General features: G+C 43.4%; 1 protein-coding gene across 1 annotated transcript in view; it reads right to left on the bottom strand.

Annotated features, from left to right (window-relative positions):
* The window catches only part of med12 (mediator complex subunit 12), a 50,931-nt gene extending 34,627 nt beyond the window's left edge, over positions 1–16,304 (bottom strand). Inside the window, exons 1-9 of the mRNA XM_036943148.1 lie at positions 16,144–16,304; positions 15,240–15,344; positions 14,932–15,123; positions 14,439–14,598; positions 13,991–14,166; positions 6,589–6,699; positions 5,539–5,811; positions 5,033–5,179; positions 8–107 (exon numbers count right to left, since the gene is read on the bottom strand). Coding sequence (XP_036799043.1) covers positions 8–107; positions 5,033–5,179; positions 5,539–5,811; positions 6,589–6,699; positions 13,991–14,166; positions 14,439–14,598; positions 14,932–15,123; positions 15,240–15,344; positions 16,144–16,245 — 1,366 coding nt within the window. The 5' untranslated portion in view covers positions 16,246–16,304. The remainder of the gene's footprint in view (positions 1–7; positions 108–5,032; positions 5,180–5,538; positions 5,812–6,588; positions 6,700–13,990; positions 14,167–14,438; positions 14,599–14,931; positions 15,124–15,239; positions 15,345–16,143) is intronic.
* Positions 16,305–16,598: the final 294 nt, after the last annotated feature.

Raw genomic sequence — 16,598 nt, forward strand, 5'->3', positions numbered from 1 at the left:
TCCTTACCAGCAGTTGTCTCCTGACATTTATCAAAGGACCAGCGGAACTCCACAGCCTGCCCTCTGTCCTTGACCTGCTCCTCTATTTCTCTGACCTTTGCACGGACCTGAGGTAAAAGCACAGATAAGACTGAGATAAGCAGACGGGACAACTGAGAAGACAAAGTCAATAGGCATGCAATGATGTCAACCTGTCAGCGCGTGGAGGGCATTCAATCAATCAACTGACAAATGCATTAGTCATAATCCAAAACCCAAATTCATTAGTCATAATCCAACACCCAAATGCATTAGCCATAATCCAACCCCCCAAATGCATTAGCCATAATCCAACCCCCAAATGCATTAATCATAATCCAACCCCCAAATGACTTAGCCATAATCCAACCCCCAAATGCATTAGCCATAATCCAACCCCCCAAATGCATTAGCCATAATCCAACCCCCAAATGCATTAGTCATAATCCAACCCCCAAATGCATTAGTCATAATCCAAAACCCAAATGCATTAGTCATAATCCGAAACCCAAATGCATTAGCCATAATCCGAAACCCAAATGCATTAGCCATAATCCGAAACCCAAATGCATTAGCCATAATCCGAAACCCAAATGCATTAGCCATAATCCGAAACCCAAATGCATTAGTCATAATCCGAAACCCAAATGCATTAGTCATAATCCGAAACCCAAATGCATTAGTCATAATCCGAAACCCAAATGCATTAGTCATAATCCGAAACCCAAATGCATTAGTCATAATCCAAAACCCAAATGCATTAGTCATAATCCGAAACCCAAATGCATTAGTCATAATCCGAAACCCAAATGCATTAGTCATAATCCGAAACCCAAATGCATTAGTCATAATCCAAAACCCAAATGCATTAGTCATAATCCAAAACCCAAATGCATTAGTCATAATCCAAAACCCAAATGCATTAGTCATAATCCAACCCCCCAAATGCATTAGTCATAATCCGAAACCCAAATACATTAGCCATAATCCAACCCCCCAAATGCATTAGTCATAATCCAAAACCCAAATGCATTAGCCATAATCCAACCCCCCAAATGCATTAGTCATAATCCGAAACCCAAATGCATTAGTCATAATCCAAAACCCAAATGCATTAGCCATAATCCAACCCCCAAATGCATTAGCCATAATCCAACCCCCAAATGCATTAGTCATAATCCGAAACCCAAATGCATTAGTCATAATCCAAAACCCAAATGCATTAGTCATAATCCAAAACCCAAATGCATTAGTTATAATCCAAAACCCAAATGCATTAGTCATAATCCAAAACCCAAATGCATTAGTCATAATCCGAAACCCAAATGCATTAGTCATAATCCGAAACCCAAATGCATTAGTCATAATCCAACCCCCCAAATGCATTAGTCATAATCCAACCCCCCAAATGCATTAGTCATAATCCGAAACCCAAATGCATTAGTCATAATCCAAAACCCAAATGCATTAGCCATAATCCGGAACCCAAATGCATTAGTCATAATCCAACCCCCCAAATGCATTAGTCATAATCCGAAACCCAAATGCATTAGTCATAATGCAAGCTGCATACTGGACCCTATTCCAACTAAACTACTGAAAGAGCTGCTTCCTGTGCTTGGCCCTACTATGTTGAACATAATAAACGGCTCTCTATCCACCGGATGTGTACCAAACTCACTAAAAGTGGCAGTAATAAAGCCTCTCTTGAAAAAGCCAAACCTTGACCCAGAAAATATAAAAAACGATCGGCCTATATCGAATCTTCCATTCCTCTCAAAAATTTTAGAAAAGGCTGTTGCGCAACAACTCACTGCCTTCCTGAAGACAAACAATGTATACGAAATGCTTCAGTCTGGTTTTAGACCCCATCATAGCACTGAGACGGCACTTGTGAAGGTGGTAAATGACATTTTAATGGCATCGGACCGAGGCTCTGCATCTGTCCTCGTGCTCCTAGACCTTAGTGCTGCTTTTGATACCATCGATCACCACATTCTTTTGGAGAGATTGGAAACCCAAATTGGTCTACACGGACAAGTTCTGGCCTGGTTTAGATCTTATCTGTCGGAAAGATATCAGTTTGTCTCTGTGAATGGTCTGTCCTCTGACAAATCAACTGTAAATTTCGGTGTTCCTCAAGGTTCCGTTTTAGGACCACTATTGTTTTCACTATATATTTTACCTCTTGGGGATGTTATTCGAAAACATAATGTTAACTTTCACTGCTATGCAGATGACACACAGCTGTACATTTCAATTAAACATGGTGAAGCCCCAAAATTGCCCTTGCTAGAAGAATGTGTTTCAGACATAAGGAAGTGGATGGCTGCAAACTTTCTACTTTTAAACTCGGACAAAACAGAGATGCTTGTTCTAGGTCCCAAGAAACAAAGAGATCTTCTGTTGAATCTGACAATTAATCTTAATGGTTGTACAGTCGTCTCAAATAAAACTGTGAAGGACCTCGGCGTTACTCTGGACCCTGATCTCTCTTTTGAAGAACATATCAAGACCATTTCAAGGACAGCTTTTTTCCATCTACGTAACATTGCAAAAATCAGGAACTTTCTGTCCAAAAATGATGCAGAAAAATTAATCCATGCTTTTGTCACTTCCAGGTTAGACTACTGCAATGCTCTACTTTCCGGCTACCCGGATAAAGCACTAAATAAACTTCAGTTAGTGCTAAATACGGCTGCTAGAATCTTGACTAGAACCAAAAAATTTGATCATATTACTCCAGTGCTAGCCTCTCTACACTGGCTTCCTGTCAAAGCAAGGGCTGATTTCAAGGTTTTACTGCTAACCTACAAAGCATTACATGGGCTTGCTCCTATCTATCTCTCTGATTTGGTCCTGCCGTACATACCTACACGTACGCTACGGTCACAAGACGCAGGCCTCCTAATTGTCCCTAGAATTTTTAAGCAAACAGCTGGAGGCAGGGCTTTCTCCTATAGAGCTCCATTTTTATGGAACGGTCTGCCTACCCATGTCAGAGACGCAAACTCGGTCTCAACCTTTAAGTCTCTACTGAAGACTCATCTCTTCAGTGGGTCATATGATTGAGTGTAGTCTGGCCCAGGAGTGGGAGGGTGAACGGAAAGGCTCTGGAGCAACGAACCACCCTTGCTGTCTCTGCCTGGCCGGTTCCCCTCTTTCCACTGGGATTCTCTGCCTCTAACCCTATTACAGGGGCTGAGTCACTGGCTTTACTGGGGCTCTCTCATGCCGTCCCTGGAGGAGGTGCGTCACCTGAGTGGGTTGAGTCACTGATGTGGTCATCCTGTCTGGGTTGGCGCCCCCCCCCCCCCCCTTAAGTTGTGCCGTGGCGGAGGTCTTTGTGGGCTATACTCAGCCTTGTCTCAGGATGGTAAGTTGGTGGTTGAAGATATCCCTCTAGTGGTGTGGGGGCTGTGCTTTGGCAAAGTGGGTGGGGTTATATCCTTCCTGTTTGGCCCTGTCCGGGGGTGTCCTCGGAGTGGGCCACAGTGTCTCCTGACCCCTCCTGTCTCAGCCTCCAGTATTTATGCTGCAGTAGTTTATGTGTCGGGGGGCTAGGGTCAGTTTGTTATATCTGGAGTACTTCTCCTGTCCTATTCGGTGTCCTGTGTGAATCTAAGTGTGCGTTCTCTAATTCTCTCCTTCTCTCTTTCTCTCTCTCGGAGGACCTGAGCCCTAGGACCATGCCCCAGGACTACCTGACATGATGACTCCTTGCTGTCCCCAGTCCACCTGGCTGTGCTGCTGCTCCAGTTTCAACTGTTCTGCCTTATTATTATTCGACCATGCTGATCATTTATGAACATTTGAACATCTTGGCCATGTTCTGTTATAATCTCCACCCGGCACAGCCAGAAGAGGACTGGCCACCCCACATAGCCTGGTTCCTCTCTAGGTTTCTTCCTAGGTTTTGGCCTTTCTAGGGAGTTTTTCCTAGCCACCGTGCTTCTTCACCTGCATTGCTTGCTGTTTGGGGTTTTAGGCTGGGTTTCTGTACAGCACTTTGAGATATCAGCTGATGTACGAAGGGCTATATAAAATAAATTTGATTGATTGATTGATAATCCGAAACCCAAATGCATTAGTCATAATCCGAAACCCAAATGCATTAGTCATAATCCAACCCCCCAAATGCATTAGTCATAATCCGAAACCCAAATGCATTAGTCATAATCCAAAACCCAAATGCATTAGCCATAATCCGAAACCCAAATGCATTAGTCATAATCCGAAACCCAAATGCATTAGTCATAATCCGAAACCCAAATGCATTAGTCATAATCCAAAACCCAAATGCATTAGTCATAATCCGAAACCCAAATGCATTAGTCATAATCCGAAACCCAAATGCATTAGTCATAATCCGAAACCCAAATGCATTAGTCATAATCCAAAACCCAAATGCATTAGTCATAATCCAACCCCCCAAATGCATTAGTCATAATCCGAAACCCAAATACATTAGCCATAATCCAACCCCCCAAATGCATTAGTCATAATCCAAAACCCAAATGCATTAGCCATAATCCAACCCCCCAAATGCATTAGTCATAATCCGAAACCCAAATGCATTAGCCATAATCCAACCCCCAAATGCATTAGCCATAATCCAACCCCCAAATGCATTAGTCATAATCCGAAACCCAAATGCATTAGTCATAATCCGAAACCCAAATGCATTAGTCATAATCCAAAACCCAAATGCATTAGTTATAATCCAAAACCCAAATGCATTAGTCATAATTCAAAACCCAAATGCATTAGTCATAATCCGAAACCCAAATGCATTAGTCATAATCCGAAACCCAAATGCATTAGTCATAATCCGAAACCCAAATGCATTAGTCATAATCCAAAACCCAAATACATTAGTCATAATCTAACCCCCAAATATATTAGTCTTAACCCAAACTCTAAGCAATATAAAGCCAATGCCAAAGGTACAGTGGCATGGAATATCTTCCAAGGCGGGAAGAAACCTTGACAGGAACCAGACCCTGGGCCTTACCTGCTGTGTAAAGGTGCTGTTGCCCCCTGGCATGGGCAGGTTGGACGGGGATATGGGGAGTAGGTCCAGTGGGGAACCAGTCTTGTTCCGGCTGTCTGTCAGAGAGTAGTGCCACACCAGGGCACTGGGACAGCACAGCACGATACTCTGATGAAACCAAAACCAGCAAAAGAAGAATTCAGGGATGTGATTGACAATATGGGAAATCAGGAAAAATGTCATCTACAATAGAATTTCATCAGGAACAATCCCAAACTTGATAATGTAACCAGAGCTAGTTTACCAACATAGCCATGTACTTACTATACTAGCCCCATGGCTTAACAATAACATTAATAGTAGTGTAATAGTATTTACTATTCTAGCCTCATGACTTAACAGTAATATGAATAGTACTTACTATTCTAGCCTCATGACTCAACAGTCATATTAATAGCAGTGTAATAGTACTGCAGTAGTAGACAATTCATTCAATTCAGTGGAAAGGCTATTCCGTGTGTTTGTACCTGTAGCATGCAACTGAGCCCAAACACCAAGGGCCTGTGTTGAGGGCAGATGTAGAAGTCTGTGAAGGGGGTCTGGGGTTGGTTGCCCCCAGTGGGCTGGGAGGTGGGTGTGGGGGGCAGGGTGTTCCCCGGCTGTGCCAGGATGCTGTGTGCCGGGTGCCCCCCGGAGCCGGGTCCCAGGCTCCCATCGCTTAGCAGCAGGTTGAGGCGTCGCGTGCAGAAGTAGGCCAGTCTCCGAGACAGGTAGGCCGACAGCACGAACTCCCCTGAGTACTGAGGGAGGGGAAATTACTCACAATGTCAGTTCTAACCCCCCTGAGTAGTGAGGGAGGGGACACGACTCACAATGTCAGTTCTAACCCCCCTGAGTAGTGAGAGAGGGGACACGACTCACAATGTCAGTTCTAACCCCCATGAGGAGTGAGGGAGGGGGCGCGACTCGCAATGTCAGTTCCAACCCCCCTGAGTAGTGAGGGAGGGGGCACGACTCGCAATGTCAGTTCTAACCCCCCTGAGTAGTGAGGGAGGGGACACGACTCGCAATGTCAGTTCTAACCCCCCTGAGTAGTGAGGGAGGGGACACGACTCGCAATATCAGTTCTAACCCCCCTGAGTAGTGAGGGAGGGGACACGACTCGCGACTAATTAGAGGATGTAAGAACCTGGACTTTCCCTGATTAATGAAGATAAACTACATCTTTGAGTGTCTCAAGTTACTTCTTCCACATGAAATACATGGTTTGCTACTGGATGGAGAATGAAATTCATCACTGCATTAGGAGAAAGATAGCGGTTAGAGCATTGGGCCAGTAACTGAAAGGTTGCTAGTTCGCATCCCAAAGCTGACAAGGTGAAAAATCTGCCAATGTGCCCTTGAACAAGGAACCTAACCCTAATTGCTCCGAGGGTGTCTCGGGGAGAGTGGGATAAGCAAAAACCACATTTCCAATTCACACATGCATATTAATACACGTGTGAAATAGGACAAATAGAAGCACCCACCAAATTATTATTAAGATGGGAGCTAAAGGGATCGTATATCGGCATTACCTGTAGCAGGAGGGGCAGCAGCAGCTTCAGAAGCTCATCCTCTCCAGGTCGGACTTTCTCGAAGCATTCCAACACCCACGTCAGGAACTCGTGTCTATCTAGCATGCCATCCTGAACACAAGCAAACAACCGTTTGTAATTGCTTGTTCTTCTACTGCATGAAGTATTTATGGTAAGTTAAAGTGACGCTCCAGAACTTTGTATAATTTCAGCCATTAGTTTTGAAAGTGGCGATCACGAGCGAAAGCAGGACCCCGTTTTTTGTGTACTACGTGATCCACTTCCTATGATAAGTTACACCATGCATTTTTGTTGTTGTTGCAATTCGTATGATATGTTACAAACCTAATTGGTACAATTTATGTTATGAGTTTGTTGTGCTTAAGATTCCGGACTGCATCTTTAACGGTGTGCAATTACTCCACTTCAATATTAGTCAGTGTAAACAATGATGCGGGCGAGCAAGAGACGATGACCCCAAAAAATTCCTAAACTGTTTTGTCGTGCTTGTGATTCTATCTGGCCTTAGTCATAAAAGGCATACATTGTCTTATCAGTTACCTCATAGTTTAGTTGACAACAGAAATGGCTCACCCTCTAAATATAAGCTAACTTGCTAGCTGTTTACTGCTATTTTTCTTATGCAGTGACAGAGTGAAATAGGGTTATACTACCATGACAGACAGCTGTGTAATGACAAAAAGCAAACATTGAAGTCACAAAATTCTAACCAAGTAACAACTCCAATATATATATATATATAGTGGGGCAAAAAGGTATTTAGTCAGCCACCAATTGTGCAAGTTATCCCACTTAAAAAGATGAGAGGGTCCCGTAATTTTCATCATAGGTACACTTCAACTATGACAGACCAAATGAGGGGAAGAAAATCCAGAAAATCACATTGTAGGATTTTTAATTTATTTATTTGCAAATTATGGTGGAAAATAAGTATTTGGTCAATAACAAAAGTTTCTCTCAATACTTTGTTATATACCCTTTGTTGGCAATGACAGAGGTCAAACGTTTTTTGTAAGTCTTCACAAGGTTTTCACACACTGTTGCTGGTATTTTGGCCCATTCCTTCATGCTCCTCTAAAGCAGTGATGCTTTGGGGCTGTTGCTGGGCAACACAAACTTTCAACTCCCTCCAAAGATGTTCTATGGAGTTGAGAGCTGGAGACTGGCTAGGCCACTCTAGGACTTTGAAATGCTTCTTACGAAGCTACTCCTTCGTTGCCCGGGCGGTGTGTTTGGGGTCATTGTCATGCTGAAAGACCCAGCCACGTTTCATCTTCAATGCCCTTGCTGATGGAAGGAGGTTTTCACTCAAAATCTCACAATACATGGCCCCATTCATTCTTTCCTTTACACGGATCAGTCGTCCTGGTCCCTTTGCAGAAAAACAGCCCCAAAGCATGTTTCCACCCCCATGCTTCACAGTAGGTATGGTGTTCTTTGGATGCAACTCAGCATTCTTTGTCCTCCAAACACGACGAGTTTTTACCAAAAAGTTATATTTTGGTTTCATCTGACCATATGACATTCTCCCAATCTTCTTCTGGATCATCCAAATGCTCTCTAGCAAACTTCAGACGGGCCTGGACATGTACTAGCTTAAGAAGGGGGACACGTCTGGCACTGCAGGATTTGAGTCCCTGGCGGCGTAGTGTGTTACTGATGGTAGGCTTTGTTACTTTGGTCCCAGCTCTCTGCAGGTCATTCACTAGGTCCCCCCGAGTGGTTCTGGGATTTTTGCTCACCGTTCTTGTGATCATTTTGACCCCACGGGGTGAGATCTTGCGTGGAGCCCCAGATCGAGGGATATTATCAGTGGTCTTGTATGTCTTCCATTTCCTAATAATTGCTCCCACAGTTGATTTCTTCAAACCAAGCTGCTTACCTATTGCAGATTCAGTCTTCCCAGCCTGGTGCAGGTCTACAATTTTGGATTTTTTTACCCCTCATTATGTCTGTCATAGTTGAAGTGTACCTATGATGAAAATTACAGGCCTCTCTCGTCTTTTTAAGTGGGAGAACTTGCACAATTGGGGGCTGACTAAATACTTTTTTGCCCCACTGTATATATAGCGCTGTGTAATGACAAAATGCAAACATTGAAGTCATATATATACAGTGCCTTGCAAAAGTATTCGGCCCCCTTGAACTTTGCGACCTTTTGCCACATTTCAGGCTTCAAACATAAAGACATAAAACTGTATTTTTTTTGTGAAGAATCAACAACAAGTGGGACACAATCATGAAGTGGAACGACATTTATTGGATATTTCAAACTTTTTTAACAAATCAAAAACTGAAAAATTGGGCGTGCAAAATTATTCAGCCCCCTTAAGTTAATACTTTGTAGCGCCACCTTTTGCTGCGATTACAGCTTTAAGTCGCTTGGGGTATGTCTCTATCGGTTTTGCACATCGAGAGACTGACATTTTTTCCCATTCCTCCTTGCAAAACAGCTCGAGCTCAGTGAGGTTGGATGGAGAGCATTTGTGAACAGCAGTTTTCAGTTCTTTCCACAGATTCTCGATTGGATTCAGGTCTGGACTTTGACTTGGCCATTCTAACACCTGGATATGTTTATTTTTGAACCATTCCATTGTAGATTTTGCTTTATGTTTTGGATCATTGTCTTGTTGGAAGACAAATCTCCGTCCCAGTCTCAGGTCTTTTGCAGACTCCATCAGGTCTTCTTCCAGAATGGTCCTGTATTTGGCTCCATCCATCTTCCCATCAATTTTAACCATCTTCCCTGTCCCTGCTGAAGAAAAGCAGGCCCAACCCATGATGCTGCCACCACCATGTTTGACAGTGGGGATGGTGTGTTCAGCTGTGTTGCTTTTACGCCAAACATAACGTTTTGCATTGTTGCCAAAAAGTTCAATTTTGGTTTCATCTGACCAGAGAACCTTCTTCCACATGTTTGGTGTGTCTCCCAGGTGGCTTGTGGCAAACTTTAAACGACACTTTTTATGGATATCTTTAAGAAATGGCTTTCTTCTTGCCACTCTTTCATAAAGGCCAGATTTGTGCAATATACGACTGATTGTTGTCCTATGGACAGAGTCTCCCACCTCAGCTGTAGATCTCTGCAGTTCATCCAGATTGATCATGGGCCTCTTGGCTGCATCTCTGATCAGTCTTCTCCTTGTCTGAGCTGAAAGTTTAGAGGGACGGCCAGGTCTTGGTAGATTTGCAGTGGTCTGATACTCCTTCCATTTCAATATTATCGCTTGCACAGTGCTCCTTGGGATGTTTAAAGCTTGGGAATTTTTTTGTATCCAAATACAGCTTTAAACTTCTTCACAACAGTATATCGAACCTGCCTGGTGTGTTCCTTGTTCTTCATGATGCTCTCTGCGCTTTTAACGGACCTCTGAGACTATCACAGTGCAGGTGCATTTATACGGAGACTTGATTACACACAGGTGGATTGTATTTATCATCATTAGTCATTTAGGTCAACATTGGATCATTCAGAGATCCTCACTGAACTTCTGGAGAGAGTTTGCTGCACTGAAAGTAAAGGGGCTGAATAATTTTGCACGGACAATTTTTCAGTTTTTGATTTGTTAAAAAAGTTTGAAATATCCAATAAATGTCGTTCCACTTCATGATTGTGTCCCACTTGTTGTTGATTCTTCACAAAAAAATACAGTTTTATATCTTTATGTTTGAAGCCTGAAATGTGGCAAAAGGTCGCAAAGTTCAAGGGGGCCGAATACTTTTGCAAGGCACTGTATATATATGACTTCAATGTTTGCATTTTGTCATTACACAGCGCTATATATACAGTGGGGCAAAAGAGTATTTAGTCAGCCACCAATTGTGCAAGTTCTCCCACTTAAAAAGATGAGAGGCCTGTAATTTCCACCATAATTTGCAAATAAATTCATTAAAAATCCAACAATGTGATTTTCTGGATTTTTTTCCCTCATTTTGTCTGTCATAGTTGAAGTGTACCTTTGATGAAAATGACAGGCCTCATCTTTTTAAGTGAGAGAACTTGCAAAATTGGTGGCTGACTAAATAATTTTTTGCACCACTGTATGTATGTATGTATGTATGTATGTATGTATGTATGTATGTATGTATATATATATATATATATATATATACACACACACACACACACACACACACACACACACACTGCTCAAAAAAATAAAGGGAACACTTAAACAACACAATGTAACGCCAAGTCAATCACACTTCTGTGAAATCAAACTGTCCACTTAGGAAGCAACACTGATTGACAATAAATGTCACATGCTGTTGTGCAAATGGAATAGACAACAGGTGGAAATTATAGGCAATTAGCAAGACACCCTCAATAAAGGAGTGGTTCTGCAGGTGGTGACCACAGACCACTTCTCAGTTCCTGTGCTTCCTGGCTGATGTTTTGGTCACTTTTGAATGCTGGCGGTGCTTCTACTCTAGTGGTAGCATGAGACGGAGTCTACAACCCACACAAGTGGCTCAGGTAGTGCAGCTCATCCAGGATGGCACATCAATGCGAGCTGTGGCAAGAAGGTTTGCTGTGTCTGTCAGCGTAGTGTCCAGAGAATGGAGGCGCTACCAGGAGTCAGGCCAGTACATCAGGAGACGTGCAGGAGGCCGTAGGAGGGCAACAACCCAGCAGCGGGACCGCTACCTCCGCCTTTGTGCAAGGAGGAGCAGGAGCACTGCCAGAGCCCTGCAAAATGACCTCCAACAGGCCACAAATGTGCATGTGTCTGCTCAAACGGTCAGAAACAGACTCCATGAGGGTGGTATGAGGGCCCGACGTCCACAGGTGGGGGTTGTGCTTACAGCCCAACACCGTGCAGGACGTTTTGCATTTGCCAGAGAACACCAAGATTGGCAAATTCGCCACTGGCGCCCTGTGCTCTTCACAGATGAAAGCAGCTTCACACTGAGCACATGTGACAGACGTGACAGAGTCTGGAGACGCCGTGGAGAACGTTATGCTGCCTGCAACATCCTCCAGCATGACCGGTTTGGCGGTGGGTCAGTCATGGTGTGGGGTGGCATTTATTTGGGGGGCCGCACAGCCCTCCATGTGCTCGCCAGAGGTAGCCTGACTGCCATTAGGTCTGAGATGAGATCCTCAGAGCCCTTGTGAGACCATATGCTGGTGCGGTTGGCCCTGGGTTCCTCCTAACGCAAGACAATGCTAGACCTCATGTGGCTGGAGTGTATCAGCAGTTCCTGCAAGAGGAAGGCATTGATGCTATAGACTGGCCCGCCCGTTCCCCAGACCTGAATCCAATTAAGCACATCTGGGACATCATGTCTCGCTCCATCCACCACAGACTGTCCAGGAGTTGGCGGATGCTTTAGTTCAGGTCTGGGAGGAGATCCCTCAGGAGACCATCCGCCACCTCATCAGGAGCATGCCCAGGCGTTGTAGGGAGGTCATACCTCCCGTGGGGGCCACACACACTACTGAGCCTCATTTTGACTTGTTTTAAGGACATTACATCAAAGTTGGATCAGCCTGTATTGTGGTATTCCACTTTAATTTTGAGTGTGACTCCAAATCCAGACCTCCATGGGTTGATAAATTTGATTTCCATTGATAATTTGTGTGTGATTTTGTTGTCAGCACATTCAACTATGTAAAGAAAAATGTATTTAATAAGAATATTTCATTCATTCAGATCTAGGATGTGTTATTTTAGTGTTTAGTGTTATATAAACACAGTTGACAGTGAGAGGACGTTTCCTCTCAGTGCCTTCAGAAAGTATTCAGACCATGTGACTTTTTCCTCATTTTGTTCCTTTACAGCCTTATTCTAAAATGGATTAAATAAAAAATCCTCAGCAATTTTCACACAATACCCCATAATGACAAAGCGAAAACAGGTTCAGAACGTTTTGCAAATTTATAAAAAAATAACAGAAATATTCAGACCCTTTGCTATGAGACTCAAAATTGAGCTCAGGTGCATCCGGTTTCCATTGATCATCCTTGAGAAGTTTCTAAAACCTGATTAGAGTTCACCTGTGGTAAATTCAATTGATTGGACATGATTTGGAAAGGCACACACCTGTCTATATAAGGTCCCACAGTTGACAGTGCATGTCAGAGCAAAAACCAAGCCATGAGGTCGAAGGAATTGTCCGTAGAGCTCCGAGACAGGATTGTGTCGAGGCACAGATCTGGGGAAGGGTACTAAAAATGTCTGCAGCATTGAAGGTCCCCCAAGAACACAGTGGTCTCCATCATACTTAAATGGAAGATGTTTAGAACCACCAAGACTCATTCTAGAGCTGGCCGCCCAGCCAAATTGAGCAATCGGGGGAGAAGGGCCTTGGTCAGGGAGGTGACCAAGAAAAACCTGCTCCAGAGTGCTCAGGACCTCAGACTGGGGCGAAGGTTCACCTTCCAACAGGACTATGACACTAAGCACACAGCCAAGACAACACAGGAGTGGCTTCAGGACACGTCTCTGACTGTCCTTGAGTGGCCCAGCCAGAGGCCGCACTTGAACCCGATCGAACATCTCTGGAGTGAACTGAAAAGGCACCCAAGTCATAGACTGTTCTTTCTGCTACCGCACGGCAAACGGTACCGGAGCGCCAAGTCTAGGTCCAAAAGGCTCCTTAACAGCTTCTACCCCGAAGCTATAAGACTGCCGAACAATTAATCAGATGGCCACCCGGACTATTTACTTCGACACCTCCTTTGTTTTTACACTGCTGCTACTCGCTGTTTATTATCTATGCAGTCACTTTACCCCAACCTACATGTACAAACTACCTCGACTAACCTGTACACCTGCACATTGACTCGGTACCGGTACCCCGTATATAGTCTCGTTATTGTTATGTAATTTTATTATGTTACTTTTTATTTTTTACTTTAGTTTATTTAGTAAATATTTTCTTAACTATTTCTTGAACTGCATTGCTAGTTAAGGGTTTGCAAGTAAGCATTTCACGGTAAGGTCTACCACACCTGTTGTAATCGGAGCATGTGACAAATAAAATTTGATTTTGATATAGCTGTGCAGTAACTCCCCCCATCCAACCTGATAGAACTTGGGAGCATCTGCAGAGAACAATGGGAGAAACTCCCCAAAGTCAAGGGGTCTGAATACTCTCCGAAGGCACTGTATATCAAAAATAATATAACATTTAGCAGGTACTTTTATCCAAAGCGACTTGCATATATTTGATGCATGGGTAGCCCCGGGAATCAAACCCACAATCCTGGTGTTTAAAAGGGTCATGCTCTACCAACTGAAGCAAATTTATTTTGCTTTTCAAACGCATCAGATATGGCAGGTACATAGGTCCCCGGTGGAGACAGACGTGGAACCTGAGATAGGCAGGCAAACAGACAACAAAAAACAACAGACAAACCAAAGGACCAACCAACCTGGAACATGAACATGGCCAGCTTCTCGTTGTACTCCCACTGCTTCATGGCCGTGTCTACCTCGGCCGGATTGGCCGGGAGGGGGGAGCCACAGCCCTGGCTGGGAGACTGGCGGTAAAACTCGGCCACCTTCTGCAACTGCTCCCACAGGTACTTAGTGATGATCTGAGTCCATTCTGCAGTGCAGACAGAAATAACATACAGTTAGAGTTCAATTCATCCCAGTGGCATATGCTCCTGTTAATGCAGCATGACTGAGCAAAATTCTAGAGATGTAGCAGCCTATCTTTTCTAAATGGCAGTGAACACACTCAGGATATTGGAATGTTCCATTATTGAGGAGCTTTGGCCACAGGGGGCTAGCTGGAACATGCTCAATCAAAAAAAAAACGATGTTGTTCAAGAGAGAATGGTTAGGCTATATATTTTTTAAGGAGTGCTTGATTACCTATGCAGGGGTCAATCACGTGCCGCTTCTTGACTTTTGTTTCTGTGATGGCGGCGTGATACGCACAGGTCATCTTGATCATCCATGCCGAACGCATCACAGGTACTGTGTACTTGGCCAAGTAGCCAAAAACCTCCTCCTTTTTACTAAAGATCGGCACCTGGTACACAAACCCAAACAAACCCAGTAAAGGAATATGCAGCAGAAAAATAACATACATTTTTTATAATTTACAAGTCAGTCTTATAAATCGCAACGTAGTTACACTATCTTTCTAATATTATTCAAAGTATAAGTCTCCCATGGCAGACATATTGCGGTTAAATTTGAGTTGGTCACAGGAAGAATAGGGCCACGTTCAGCAGGCAAACATTTTGGAACTATATATATAAATGTCAGAGTCTTGTTCGTTTTACATACAGTAACATATTTCTATCACAATGTGATGCTCTGCTGAACGTGCCCCCAAGGGTGTTTTGGTACAAAGTCCTACCTTCTTGGCCAGCTGGGTGAGGGGTTTAGTCCCAGCCAAGTCTGTAAACCAGTTGTTGATAGAGCTCTGTGACCTGGCAGTAACGAGCCAGAAATTGTCCTTCTGGTTGACCTGAGGCTTCCGTTTGCCTGTGTCTGGAAATGTGTTGTAGCGCAACTTCTCTGCAATGATGCTGCTGAAGTTTGAACTAATCTGTTTGGGTAATAGTAAAGTATGCTATGAACAAGAGATCCTACAACATATGCATCATTATTCACTACATGTGTCTGATACAGATGAAAAAGAAACAGTGACGAGTAGAAGATCACCTTTGAGGGATTGAAGTTGACATTTTTAGCACTTCCATGTTCATCCCCAGACACAGCCGGTTGATTATTAAATCCTTGCTTCACATTCAAAGCAGTCAATTCATCCTGGAACACAAATGATTTACATTAGTTCTCTATTGTGAAATTCAAACCATGCAGTTGATGAAGTCACCCAATGAGCACATGTACTGGACACAGGATACCACATTCGCCACCTTTGTTTACAAAACAAATGATTATCTCAGTGGGGGACTGCTTTGCCAACTAGGTAACTAGCTAGCTACATGATCAAATTGAGTTGAGGTTGTTGGGCAATTATTATTATTTGTTTTACTAAGTCTTAGGATCCCATTCCACATATGCCAGAAACGTTAAGTGACATGTCAAAGTAGCTAAATACATCATGACCATCAATGACGACATTTAACTAGCTAACCTACATTAGCTAGTTGCTAATAAGGCTAACGTTAGCTAGCTATCTACCAAGCTGCTCCAAATGTATCCTAGTTGTGTTGCTAGTTAACGTTATTTGAATTGCAAACAACGGTTCGTGAAATATTTGTTCATTTGAAAGTTAACCAAAATTATATTATATTTGTCGTATCATTTAGCTAGCTAGCGTTAACTAAATTACGACTTAACGTTAGCCCCATAGAAAGCTATCAAGATAGCTAGCCAGCTAGCTAGTTGGTGTTTTCAGTGCGAGCAGGCAAAATGACAAGCCAAGTAGCTGTTCATTGTTATTACTAGAGAGACTGGTTTGGGCCTGATAGCCGTCTGGGGGGGATTAACGTTAGCTAACGTTAGCAACCATAGCGTAGCTAAGGGCTCATTTCCAAATAGGCTCTTTGTGCCCATTTCTCTTTGCAACGTTGGTTTGACAAACGATTTAAGTTTATCTGACCTCTTTTTGCTTTGGGTCTTGGGGATAAACGTCCGGAGGTCCGAGTCGTGGCCGCTTCAGGGGCCGGTGTTCGTAACTTAAGATCCCGAAAGCAGCCATCATCCAGCGGCATCACAGCCAAGGCTTTCCCCTTTCCGTTCGAGTCTTGGAAGCCGGAAGAACGCCGACGCAGACCAATGCAGACAAGAAAACTCAAATATATCCCATAATACCCCACTGCATGTCATTTCATATTCTAGCTACAAAATAATACAATTATTTATTATTTTCCCCCATTTTTACTCATGCTATATGTTTATTTATAAACCGGTTAGTTTAGATCCTGGATGCTGATTGGCTGAAACAGTATGTTTAATGCATAGTGTGGGATTTACTCTGTCTGATATTGCAACAAAGTGTTTGTCCGCTAAACAGTCTCTCTCATTGTACAAATAGTCTCTGTCTGGCTGAATATA

This window comes from Oncorhynchus mykiss, chromosome 14, assembly GCF_013265735.2.
Source record: "Oncorhynchus mykiss isolate Arlee chromosome 14, USDA_OmykA_1.1, whole genome shotgun sequence".
In the NCBI taxonomy this organism is placed as follows: domain Eukaryota; kingdom Metazoa; phylum Chordata; class Actinopteri; order Salmoniformes; family Salmonidae; genus Oncorhynchus; species Oncorhynchus mykiss.